At 40.8% G+C, this 14,061-nt stretch overlaps 1 protein-coding gene across 1 annotated transcript in view; it reads left to right on the plus strand.

Annotated features, from left to right (window-relative positions):
• RAVER2 (ribonucleoprotein, PTB binding 2) overlaps nt 1-14,061 on the plus strand; it is a 130,690-nt gene that overhangs the window by 25,964 nt on the left and 90,665 nt on the right. Inside the window, exon 2 of the mRNA XM_034641376.1 lies at nt 13,634-14,031. Coding sequence (XP_034497267.1) covers nt 13,634-14,031 — 398 coding nt within the window. The remainder of the gene's footprint in view (nt 1-13,633; nt 14,032-14,061) is intronic.

Genomic DNA, 14,061 nt, shown 5'->3' on the forward strand with positions numbered 1-14,061 from the left:
CATTAGCTGGAAGCAGCTTGGGGGCATGGGCTGGGTCACAAAAGGCAGCAGCTGGAGATGGTCAGCCCACTATACTCCCCACAGCAAGTTCTTTGGAAGGGAAATCTGAGTGTCACGCCTCTATGGCTGCTACAGTCCACCCTTTATGCCACACAGATACACTTCTCCACACATGTCTGGGGATCAGCTCTTGCGCAGTTCCTGTGAGCCTCTCTTCCTGAGAGGACACTTCAAAGAGGGAGGTTAATGGGAAAAAAACCAAAAAACAAAAACCAACTACATCTTCAGAGACTATAGTTGGCCTCAGAACTACAAGTGGTTGGGGGCGCCTGGGTGGCTCAGTCGTTAAGCGTCTGCCTTCCTCTCAGGGCATGATCCTGGTGTTATGGGATCAAGCCCCACATCAGCCTCCCCCCGCTGCGAGCCTGCTTCTCCCTCTCCCACTCCCCCTGCTTGTGTTCCCTCTCTCGCTGGCTGTCTCTGTCTCTGTCAAATAAATAAATAAAATCTTAAAAAAAAAAAAAAAAGAACTACAAGTGGTTGGTATCGTTTCCCTCCTGCACTGTCCTTTCTAAATTCCCCTCATCCTTAACTATCACCTCTGTGGTACCTGTTGGCTTACCTGGTGGAATGACCCAAACCTTCATTCCTGAGGGACCTAATTCCTTGGTAATCATCCCTTCTCAGTCTAACATTGCTACATGTGTCCATTCATGATTATTATTGGTCAAGGAAGTACTAAGAGGCACCCAAATGGATCACTTTGTGGAAATGCAACCTTGCCTCCTCCTGCTGTTCTGGGTCTATTACCTGAGGAGAGATGGTGACTTCTCTTCCTGCCTGCTGGTTATGGATACAAGGAGTCCAAAATGCTTAAGCAGCAGCCCTAGCTTGAGTTAAATGGAAGCTTCGTTGTCATCCTGCAGGAGTGTACTCCTTTTGGAGATAAGAACTTCATCCACTCTTAGCTTAGAGTTGTAGGGATAAGAAGCAAAATGTCCTCCAGTGGGTCATTGGCAGTGATGGTAAGTGGGCCATAACTGCTTCTATCTTTGAGTTTCTGTGCACAGGTATTCTTTCATTTGGAGATCCAGTGCTATATAAAGGTCTTTTTTCAATGCATATACTTATCCTGAATGAGGTCATCCTATGCTTGCAGAGTATTGCCTCTAAGATAGTATTTCGGCTGTGCTTTAGTAAGCTGTCCCAACATTCTATTAGGTTGGCTATTTTAGGATGGTGAGGGATCACTGGATTCTGTGGTCAAGGACCCAATCTTGGATCTATTTCACTGTAACATGGAGCTCCTGGTCAGATGCTGTGCAATATGGAATTTCATGTCCGTGAATCAACCATTATATAAACTGCTGAATAGTGATGATAACTGAAACTCTTCAGGCAGAAAAGGAAAATCTAGACCTGGAATAGGTATCTGTCATTGTGAGGATGAACTGCTGGCTCTTCCAGGACTGAAGAACTCAGTGACACCAAGTGGGTGGGTGTTGATCACCGTGCTATACCAGGTCTCATTGTTGCTCTCTACTACTGGTAGGTTGTATATCCTGAAACAGCAGTAGTTAGATTGGTCTTTGTAAGTCGGTATTCATGCCGTGGGGCCCATACATAGATGCCATCTTTGACACCACAGTCATTTCATTCATGTGCCCCCGGGTCAGTTCTGGGATAACCAGTGATGAAGGCTGGCTAACATTGATTAGCCAAGTAATTTTGGCTAATTGTTTTTTCAATGCCTTTCCCAATGTAGATACTTTTTGGTGGGCATGAACATGTAATACAAAAATCTTCATACTTCATATTCACTCCATGTGTCCGTCCACATGCTTCCACTGCAGAATCCCTCATCTCTCATCTTCCAGTTGTGCGACTGTTGGAGCTACAGTTTGAGCTACACCTCTTGCCAGGTTCTTTTCTACTCCAGTTTCTACTCAAAGCTGGCAGGTTTCCATGTCACCAGGTCAATAGACTGGAATATTGTTCCACTCTTAGGTGTAGATGTGGTTGCCTCCAGAACCCAAAGAAGTTCACCAGGTGTTGTGCTTCTTTATTTGTAGCAGGAAATATAAGATGTAGCAATTTGTCTTTTACTTTAGAGAAGATGTCCTGACCTGCCACTAGTCAATGAACTTCTAAAAACTTTCTTGAAGTGGTAGGTCCCTGCAGCTACATAGGTTTTATCTTCCACCTTCTGAAGCTCATGTGCCAAGGCCTCCAGCCGACAAACCAACTCTTGCTTGTCCTGCCAGATCAGCATTATGTCACTAATATTTTGGATTGATGTGATGATCCACTCTTTGAACTATTTTATGACAGAGTGTGGAGAGTTAACACAGCCCTGGGGTGAAATTATAAATGAATCTCGTTATCCATTCCATGTCAGTGTGAACTGTTCCTGGTCCTCTTTTTTTTTTTTTTTCTTCTGATCCTCTTTTCTGGTGGATATGGGAAGAATACAATCATCAAATCCATGTTTGCGTACTACCTAGCTGAGGCCTTGCTGATCTGCTCTGGCGTCAGTATCCTGCTCCACATAGTAACTGCAGTGGAGCTACTACCTGGCTGAGTCTGCAGAAGTCTATAATCATTGTGCAGGATCCATATGGTTTTAGAGGTATCTGACTGGTGAATTAAATGGAGATAAGATAGGGACCCCTACATGTATCCTTTAAATCTTCAATAGTGATTGTATTAGTAGGATTCTCCACAGTAACAGAATCGATAGGGTGTGTGTGTGTGTGTGTGTTTTAATAAATACATTTATTTTTAAAAAATAAAAGAATTGTTTTAAAGATATTTATTTAGCTCATGTTATTGTGGAGGCTTGGCAAATCCAAAAATCTGATGAGGGAGACCAGCAGGCTGGAGACTCAGGAAGAGTTATAATTTGAGTCCAAAGGCAGTCTGCTGGCGAACCAGGCAGAGCAGATGTTACAGTTGAAGTCTGAAGCATAATTCCCTCTTATTCAGGGGAGATCAGCTTTTTGTTCTATTCAGGTTTTCAGCTGATTGAGTGAAGCCCACGACCGTATGCTTTACTTAAGTCTACCAGTTTAAATGGAAATTACATCCAAAAATACTCTCCTAGAAATATCAAAAATAATGTTTAGCCAAATATCTAGACATTGTGGCCTAGCCAAGTTGACACATAAAGTTAACTATCACAACAGAACTAATCTCTGCCATAATTTTTAGGATGCAATATTATTTTTCATTTACTCATGGCTTGGGAAAGTGGTGGCTTCAGAAGCTTCCTCTTGGCCTTCCCCAATATGATGGTTCTTATCCTAGTGGCTGGGGACCTAAATGAGTGAAACTGTCATGAATGTTAATCCTAATTTTTCACCGAGGATTAATGAAATGACCACCAGCTAGGGTCATGAACCCAGTAGACCCAGGCTACACTTATTAACTGGGTCCCAAAGCCCCTGATGGTCATGATGACACTTGAGGTTTTCAGTTATCAATGTCAGCTCTGAAAGTATGTCCAGAAGTCCTCAATATATGCAGTTTCCCTCTTTTGTCCGGTGCATAGTCACCTGCAGAAATGGCTGAAGGTCCCTTTGGGGCAGGACTGGGGAATCATTACAGTTGATACTTGACCTGGTTTTGTAGGGTTCCTCCATCTTGGGACACAGCTCTCTCTCGGTTACTGCATTCTCGGTCTGAAAATCATCTCAGAATTGGTGCAGCCACTATGAAAACAATATGGAGGATCTTCAAAAAATTAAAAATAGAACTATATGACCCAGCAATCACACTCTGGGAATATATCCAAAGAAAATGAAAACACTAACTTGAAAAGATTCTGCACCCCCATGTTCATAGCAGCATTATTTACAATAGCCAAGACGTGGAAATGACTTAAATGTCCATCAATAGATAAATGGATAAAGAAGTTGTGGTATTATGCACACATATACAATGGAATATTATTCACCCATAAAAAACAAGGAAGTCCTACCATTTGTGATAACATCAATGGACTTTGAAGACATGCAAAGTGAAATAATACTGTATGATCTCACTTAAATGTGGACTCTAAAAAGAAAAAAAAAACCAAACTCATGCAAAAAGAGATCAGACTTGTGGGTACCGGAGGGGGAGGGGGAATTGGAGGAAAGTGATCAAAAGGTACAAACTTCCAGTTACAAGATAAATGAGCACTAGAGATGTAATGTGTGACATGATGATCATAGCTAAAATTGCTATAGGATATATATGAAAGTTATTCAGAGGGTAAATCCTAAGTGTTCTCATCACAAAGAAAAAAATTTTTCCTTCCTCCCTCCCTTCCTTCCTCCCATCCTTTCTCTTTCTTTCTTTTTTCTTTCTTTCTTTCTTTCTTTCTTTCTTTCTTTCTTTCTTTCTTTCTTTCTTATCTATATGAGAAATTGGATGTTAGCTGAACCTATTGTGGCAGACATATCATAATATATGTAAACCAAACCACCATGCTGTATGCCTTAAACTTCTACGGTGATGTATGTCAATTATTTCCCAATAAAACTGGAAAAGTGTTGAGTTAAAAAAAAGGGGAGGCACCTTGTGGTCACCTCAAGGGATTTAAAAAATTATATCCATAATTATATCCAAATTATATCCATTAATAAATTATACTAATTAATTATTTTAAATTTGCCTCAGGTTCAGAAACTGAGCATGAATTTTTTATTGGGGCACCTACCCCTATCTTCCTGCTTCTCTGTTCTTGCCTGTTTCTGATTATAGAGGTTAAATGGCACTCTCATTGGTTGTCCTATTTTGCAACTAAGGACATTAGATTCTTTTAACCATTTCCACAGCTTTCTATGGGTCGTGCTCCCTTGACAGCTGTTTCAATTTTGCTGGTAGTTATAGTAATGGTGCCCTCCCCCCGGCTTCTGGCAGTTAAGTTTTGTTATGTGGCTTCTAATATTTTTAAGTGCTTTCATCCCTATTGGTATGAATGAGCTTAAATCTGTGACAGCTTTATCTCTGGCCTGTAAGGAGTGTTACCTCTAGACCTCCTAATGATGCTGACGCCCCCCTCACCAGTACATTGGTGATGGCCTTGGAGAACAGTGTGTTCTCCAGGCCCTTCTATGGAACATAATCTTCTGGTAGGTTCTCTGGTCTCACGTTATGAAGCCATTATCACATACTCCTTCCTATAGCCTTTTTATTCCTTCCTCTACCATCTGTCATGGCAACTCGGGCATTTCAACTTCAGCCTGAGTTATCACCTTTTCTAGGTTTCAAAGAGCCACCCTACGGTGAGTTTGCCCCATCCTATGAGTCCTCGCAATGGTGTTCAATCCCGCTTTCCAAGAAAGTGCTCAAACAGTCTCTCTGTCTCTCACAACTGTGCCTTTTACTGTTTCATGCTTTCTCAGTTTCTCATTATCCCTCTGCAAGGCATCAATAGAACTTTGAAATAACCAGCCCACCACATACTTGTAGGCATTATTCTCCCTATATCTTTCGAATGTCTAAATCATCACACTAGCAAAGCTGTTCCCCTCTGCAAAGATGCATTCCCAAGTCCCCAGAAGTGAAATCTTCAGCAATCATGGGGCTTCCTTGTGCCAGGAACTTTCTGCTCCCTACAATCCACTCAGGATGAGGTCCTACTTGCCAGCCAAGCATGAGTGAACAATCCCTAAATCCCTAAACCTAATTTTACTGCCTGCTTTGTTGGACCTTTTTTTTTTTTTTTTTTTTTTTTTTTTACCAACTGTGTCAGTTGGGTCCTCTGGGTAGCAGACACCAAACCAAAATTAGATGCGCAAAAGAGGTATTGAGAAAACCTCTGTGAAAGATAAAGAGGAGAGGAGTAAGAGTAGGTGGGGAGAGGCTTCAAACCACTAGGCAGGTCTGACACCTGTAAAGGAGAGGAGGTCAGGTAGGAAGAGCCCTGGGCCACAGAGCACCTTGGAGAAAGTCTGCCCAGGCAGCTGAGGAGTTCCCAAACAAAGATTGCCCGCTAGAGAAATCCTGGGTCAGGCAGAAATGGCCCAGCTGTAGGACCCCACAGGGCTTTGGCTGTTGACTCGGAGCCTCCTGCAGGGAGAACGGCCTCAGTATGAATGCTGCAGACCTAGAAACAGGGCAGCTGGCTGGAGGTTGTTGGCCAACTTTACTTCATAGACTCCTTGAAGGAAGAGCTGAGTGGAATAGCAGCACGATCAAGTCGAAGTGGCAAGAGCAGGAAGGAAAAAAGCCGCAACCCGGAGGCCAGCCGGAAAATGGAATGGGAGCCAGCCAAGGAGTGTTGTGGATAAGCATGGCCATGTGCAAATTTTACCTTTATTTACGTGTGTATGGGTTGGATGGACTAGTTGATTGTTACAACAGGTATGAATGAGTCTGTGAATAAATGGGCCTGCAGTAAGAAATGTGCATTGACAAGGAAAGGAGGCAAAAAAAAAAAATCTGTAACAATCAGACACAAGAATTAAGAAGGCATAGCTTTATGGAGCCTTTTAATGTAGGAGAAAATCATCCTATAGTCATCAATATATTCTATCATTGGAACCATCACAAAAAGATAGGCTGAGTATCACCTGTCCTGTGAAGTAAATATGTACTCCCTTCTATATGCACTTTAAAAAGATTTTCAGGAAAATGATTTTTTAAATGTCACTTGCTGAAATGGTAACTCCCTTTATTCTACCCCAAAACTTTACAATTTAAGAAGATTGATTTCCCTGCTAGGCGGCTGGGTTATACTTTATTGTATTTCAAATATTCATGTACCTGTTTTATGGCTTTTTCTATAACTTTATAGCTACAATTTTTAAAAATCACATTTTTGCTAAGTGTATTAGAAAGTGATAGAAAGACTTAATTCAGGATGTGGAAAGAATTCAAACTTCAGTGGCAAAATGTAAAATTCTTTTTATATTATTTGATACAGTTCAAAGGTCAAGGGAAATGTTTATTGTTTACATATTTATAATTTTCAAAATATCTTTCATAACTGGAAATAAAAAAAATAAATTTAGAGCTTATAAATATTTTACAGACATGTTTAGATTATAACAAAAGCAAAGTCTATAAATGATTCTTTGTGGTGACTGAAATGAAACTCAGAAAAGTCAATTGTAGGGGGCGCCTGGGTAGCGCAGTCCTTAAGCGTCTGCCTTCGGCTCAGGGCGTGATCCCGGCGTTCTGGGATCGAGTCCCACATCTGGCTCCTCCATTGGGAGCCTGCTTCTTCCTCTCCCACTCCCCCAGCTGTGTTCCCTCTCTCGCTGGCTGTCTCTCTGTCACATAAATAAATAAAATCTTTTAAAAAAAATGGCAATTGTATTAAGTAACACCCTTTAGTTGCAGGTCCTTGGGGCACTGTGCTTTATGGCATAAAGTTAGACGTGAGGCTATTGCTCGTCATTAAATTTTAAGCGACAAAAGCATTTATCTCTGTTACCATGAGCACCACCATCATCTGATTCATCTCACTCATCCTTCCTACCACTATTATATACTAATATAGAAATATTAATTATAATACTATACCTATTATTACTACATCAATACTTCCACGTTCCCCTTGGTGACTAAATGCAATAAGAAACACAGGGAATTTGGTGACAGACCTGGGTTTGAGTTCTAAATTTGCCTCACACCAGCTGCATGACTTCACTTCATTACGTCAGCTGCCTAACATAACATGGGGATAATAGTACCCCCTGGAATGGTGGTCATGAGAATTCTATACATGCAAATCACCTGTGTGGACTACAATTTCTAATTTCCTGCCCAATCCTCACTATCAGAAGATGATCTTCTTTCTGCTTCATGGAGAAAATTAGAGGGTACAGAGGTAATCTCACCAGTTCTTTTTCATAGATTTGTTTCTTGTCCCTTTACCACTTTCTTTTCTTTTTTAAAGATTTTATTTATTTTATTTATTTGTTTATTTTATTTATTATTTGAATGAGAGAGAGAGGGAGCACAAGCAGCGGCAGAGGGAAAGGCAAGCAGACTCACTGCTGAGCAGGGAACCTGACCGCACAGGGCTCCATCCCAGGACCCTGGGATCATGACCTGAGCCGCAGGCAGACGCTTCACCGACTGAGCCACCCAGGTGCCCCTCTTTACCAGTTTCTTGATGTTGCTCCTATTCAAAGACTCCAGGAGCTTCCTAGCTGCCAAATCCAGTTACCCACATGTCAGTCTTCATTCTGCTTGCCCTCTCTGCTGCATTAACAAGTTGACTATTCTCCTTGAACCGTTTTGCTTTCTTGACTTCTGTGAAGCCACAATTTCTAGTTCACTTCCAGCCTTTTCTTTCTTTCTTTCTTTCTTTCTTTCTTTCTTTCTTTCTTTCTTTCTTTCTTTTTCTTTCTTTCCTTCCTTCCTTCCTTCTTTCTTTTCTTTCTTTCCTTTCCTTTTTTTTCTTTCTTTCTTTTCTTTCTTTCTTTCGATTTTGGGTTTCCTTTATAGCTGGCATATCATGGAATGCAAGGTCAATAGAAAAAAAGCAGTGGTGAGTCGGTTCAGCTCGTGATTCAAGAAGCAAGCCAAAAAAACAACCAAGACCAGTACTGTGAAGACACAGAAGCCCAGAAGGGGCTGTGCCAGAAGCTGTAACAGAGCTGGAGCTGAGAATCAGGAGCTAGAGATCGCCACTAAGGTAACTGGAGATAAGAAAACAAGGAGAAATACCTAATGTGATACAACTCTGTTTGCTGGACATCCTTTCATTTTTACCTGGTGCTATTTTTACAGGTGGGCACAGAAATAGCATCTTAACAGGACTGCCAAGTTACCATCCACTTTCTTTCCTCTCGGGCTTTTAAATGTTGTTTCCTAAAGTCCCACTCCTTGGACTTCACACTCAGCCTGGATGATCTCATGCAGTCTCCTTTTAACTACCTGGTTTTCTTACAGTTTCAGACCCTCGAATGGGCATATGTATCTGGCTGTCCTGCAGTACTTGAAGCTCAGATGTCTGCCTTGAGCTTGGTAACTTCTTACACTGTTCCCCCCTTCGTTTATGGCCTCACCCCCATCCAGTCTCTCATATTAGAAACCACGCCGTTCTTCACTTCTTTCTCTTTGCTGACATCCAGTAAGTTGTCAAGACTTCTAAAAATAATTAATGAGAATTTACTACTATTACTACTGCCACTACCGTGGCTGTCTTTTTATCTAGCCCTTGAGCTAAGCACTCTTCTAAGCCCTTTCTATCTATACATTACCTCATCTAATCTTCATAATAACCTTTAATGCTAGCTTGTGGGTGCTGTTATTATCTCCGTCTTAGAGATGAAAAGTCTGAGGCTCGGATATTTGAATTATTCTCTTATGTTTTAAATAGCTTGCTCCAGTTACACAGAATTGAATCCAGGTATTTTAACTGCAGATCCTGCTTTCTCCATCAGTATGTTCTGCTTCTGTGTTTCTCACAACCAAGTCTCACAAATCTAGCCCCTCCTTCAGCCATGGCTACACAAGTTCACATATCTGAGCTCCAAAAGCCGATGGATTTGCGTTGGAATCCTGGGGCCCCTGGCTGCTCTGTGACTTTGGACAGGTTACCTTCTCTGCCTTTGATTTCTCAACGGCAGAGGTAGGTACTAGCTACATTACAGGTTGATTCTAGGGTTTAAAATGAAATAATATAAAGAAAAAACATAGAATAAAAGCATAGGTAACTATCTAAAGCTCTATACACTTAATACACATAGGTTATGTGACACTTAATACATTTGTTACTGTTACTATTATACTCCTGTATAAGCCCTCAAATGTTTTTACTGTGTTTCAAAAGATTTCTAACTGGTCTCCCTGACATTAAGACCCACTAAGTTCGTTCTCTCCCTTGTCAGAATTATTCGTTCAAAGTTATATCCGATCATGTCATTTCCCTAAGAGCCTCTAATATTGCTTTTCTCTATGAGTTTGCCTTTTGTGCCATAACAAAGCATTGACTTACAGTGGAACCAACTTCTTAAAACAGAATGGCACCTGCCATTTTTCTCATTCTTTTTCTGCTACTCTCTCAAAAGGAGCACAGCCTTCATGAACACCAAAGTTATTATTTCATGGACATGCAGTCCTTTTGATGCTTTTGGGTCTCTTTCTGTTTCCTGTTTTACTATTTATTTACCCTTTGTCATCCAGAAAACTGCTATCTTCAAGACCCAGTTCCTCATATCTTCCCCTAAGTCAAAATCAAACACTCCTCTGTGCTACTAAGAGTACTTTATTCATAGTACATATCATGCCAAATCTGAAATTACTGAATTGCAATTACCTTCCCCAGGGAAAAGACCAAATAAAAATAAAAATCAAATTTGGTGTGTGTTGCACAGGATCTGGTACATTGCAGGCAATCACTCTACATCACTGAATGAATAAATGATACCTAAAAGAGTCTTAGAGTTGACAGGTCTTTTCACATGCTTAACCTGTTTGCATCACATTAGCATAATATGTAAGCATAAGGTTGTTTGGATACAAGAGGCTATATTATCATCAACTGGGACTTATTAAACTTCTCCAACAATTTCCCCAACTGCAGAGCTTTAAAAATCACATAAAAACAACCACCAAAATTTTTAGAAATAAAGGCACAGGTGAGCACTGCTTGTGTTTTAAGAACAAGATAATTATACAGAGCATGACAATTACCTGTGGCTATTGGTAAATACGTTGCAGCTTGGTAATTGCACTCCTCTTCAGGTTCAGACTAGGATGTTCCTCTCATTTGCCATAGAAGCTGCTATTTAAAGAGTCAGGCTAAAACCTGGAATGAAAGGAACTTTCTGGAATTATAGCAGTATGTCCAAGTCTTAGCAGTTTCCATCCATTTCTCTCATGTGGCAATAATAATCAATTCAGTTAAATAATTTAAAATCAGTAAGTTCTATTATTTCCCTGAATTCCTTGGAAAGAGCTGAGCCAGAGTAATGAGGAAAAGCATTGATTTGCAAACTAGAGTAGTGTTTATCAAAATGTGAGTAATGACTCATTAGCGGCACATGAAATCAATTTAGCATGTCACCCCAGCAATTAAAAAAAAGGAATAGAATAGAAAACACTGGAATGTGCTGCATAGCTAAGAGTATGTTGTTTCATAAAATCTTTGTTACAGCTATGTGTGTGTGTGTTTACTGGGTTGTGATGTAAAATGTAGTTCCCTCTATGGTAGACATCTCCCACTGGACTGGGAAGTCGTTTGAAAGCCACCACCCTACAGGACACAGCAATATTGTTCAAGGAGTGGGATCACATCCAAGTACCCACTTAATAAAATTGGTTTAATAACTTGATAACATTGTAATCATGCTCCTCTTGGGGCCCCAAGCCCTAATTACATAATCATAATTCCAAAAGCATAATCAACACCTGATTCATTCACCAGACTTGGCTTCAAATAACGTTTAATTATTTCCAAAGTCAAACCAATCTCTGAGAGATGCATATTCACTGCCACAGAAACTATGCCAAAAAATTTGCCATAGATGCTAAAGTCAATACCAAAAAAGCAATTTGAAAGATATTTTCAGCAAAAGCAACATCACTGAACTCAGACTCAGAGCATGATTTTCCAGGGCTACTCCTGAAGTTTCTGTTTGCATATTTATCACATTTAATTATAATTATTGTATAATTTTCTCCCAATGAGACTGAGTCCCTATCATAAAGAAACCGTATTTTATTATTTCTGTATTCTAATGCCTGTGTATGTGTGTGAGTGCATATATATATATATTCTAGTACATAAGAGACATTTAATAAATGTTAGGAAGACAGTACTCATTTGGATAAATACATGTTCTGAAACTTCATGAGTGAGTCAAAGTCAGAGCACATGCTAAGGATATTCTTGCTTCTTGCCCACTTTAAAGAATATACTTCTTATAGTCTCTCAGCCTACAAAATAGGACTTTATTGGAATTCAAAATTCATAACTTTTTAAATCAATGGAATAACATTTAAAACAAAATGAGATACTGTTTTGATGTCAAATTATCGTGGATGCAATCAGGGAAATGAGCACTGTCAGGTGATGTCTGTGATAGGGAAAACTGAAGAAGGTAGTTTGGAAATACATATCAAAAATCTATAAACATTCTATGATGAAAAATTTTGCTTCTAGTTCTTTATAGAAAATTAAGAATCTACAAATATAGATGTAAGGATATTAATCTCAGGGCTTTTAACAATAAAGATGTCTAATACTAGGAGTTTAGTGACATAAATTATGGTGATCCTCACAATAGAACTCTATGCAGCCATGAAAAACGATGTTCATTTATACTGGCATAGAAGGAGGCTCAAAAAATATACTGTAGAGAAAAGTAACAAAGTGATAAATTGTAGAATATCGTTTTAAAAATTTCTTTATGAGGTGAAATTCACATGCCATAATTAAACATTTTACAGTGAACAATTCAGTGGCTATTTAGTACATTCACTTTATTGGTCAACCACCACCTCTGTCTAGTCCCAAAACATTTTCATCACCCCAAAAGGAAACTTGTACCCCTTACTTTCCAATCCCCCCCCCTCCCCCCACCAATCTCTGGTAATCACCAATCTGCATTCTGTCTCTATGGATTTACTTATTCTGGATATTTTGTATATATGGAATCATACATAAATGACCCTTTGTTCCTTCACTTAGCTTAATGTTTTGGAGGCCCATCTGCAGTACTTTATTCCTTTTTATGGCTGAATAATATTCTATTGCATGTATATACTACAATTGGTTTATCTGTTCACAAGTAGATGGACATTTGGGTGGTGTCCACCCTTTGGCTATTGGGAATAGTTTTGCTATGAACATGGGTGTACTGCAGAATCATTTTAATGATCTAAGTATTTGCTGGTAGAGAATAAATTCAGGAATATTAGGAGTCATTATTTTGGGATTATAGATTAATCTTTTTATATTAAGATCATTGAGCTTTAGAATTAAGCAGACCAGACTCCATTCCTTCATGTGTAAAGTGAGGAAATAGAACCTCAAATAAAACCGGATTATTATGAAGAGTAGTTGAAATATATACAAAGCACTTAGAAATATGTGGGGGTACAGTGTAAGAACTGAATACATAGTATTTTTTTAATCTTTTGTTTTGATTTTTTTGGTTACCTTAATTTAAAATATTTTCCCATAACGGAATAATACTGGTGTTAAACAGGGTTTTGGTTTTTGTTTACGAATGTGTTTGTGTGCTACACACTTAAGATTCTTAGTCCTCTCTGATAGTCATTTGGGCTGATGCCAAAGGCTGCTGGTGGTTTCATCAAAGTAATAAGATCACTTTGAGCATAGTTCTACAATGCGACCCTCCCTCTAGGTTTCAATTAAAATGCTTCAAGTGGGGAATTCTCCAGCCGCCTGCCCCAACTCCTCTTCCATGCTGGTCTTTGCTTCAGCATTGCTTTGTAAGTTGCATATGCAACCATCCAGGTTTTTCACATTTTAGTAAATTTACGACAGGGACGGGTGAAGAGCACAGGCTTTCTGGTACACAGCAAGGTATATACTTTGCTATCCACTTTTTCCAAATATATATAATTTCCTCCAGAATAGCTCTGGACTCCCTAGAAAATCTCAAGGTTTTTTCATTGTAAACTCAAACTTCTTTGCCAAATATGCACATCTTGAGCACAGAAGGTTAAGGAGCCCGCAGGGCACCTCGCCGGGTTTGGGGAGCCCGAATCGGCGTCTGCGGCCCCCGAGCCGCCCCAGCGCGGGAGTTTCGAGGACAGCCCGGGGACAGCTGGGTGTCACGTGGGGAGGCCGCGCGGGGACAGGCGCCTGGGGTTCGAGTGCCCCCGGGAAGCGGCCGCCAAGGAGCCGCATCCCCGGAGCCCAGGCCTGGGCGTTCGTCTAAGGCCTTGCGGAGAGGGGAGCCGGCCCGCCCGCGGCCGCACAGGTGTCCGGGTGGCGGCGCCCGGGCCCCCACTGGCGGGGCGGGCGGGAGGGATGGGCGCCGCCCGTGCGCGGGGGCCGGGGCCCGAGGGGGAGGTTCCCGCGAGGTGGTTCTTGGGCTCCTCCTCGGCGCTCAGGTTTCCTCTCCCGCCCGCCGGCTGCTGGCT

Source organism: Ailuropoda melanoleuca, chromosome 2 (genome assembly GCF_002007445.2).
Source record: "Ailuropoda melanoleuca isolate Jingjing chromosome 2, ASM200744v2, whole genome shotgun sequence".
In the NCBI taxonomy this organism is placed as follows: domain Eukaryota; kingdom Metazoa; phylum Chordata; class Mammalia; order Carnivora; family Ursidae; genus Ailuropoda; species Ailuropoda melanoleuca.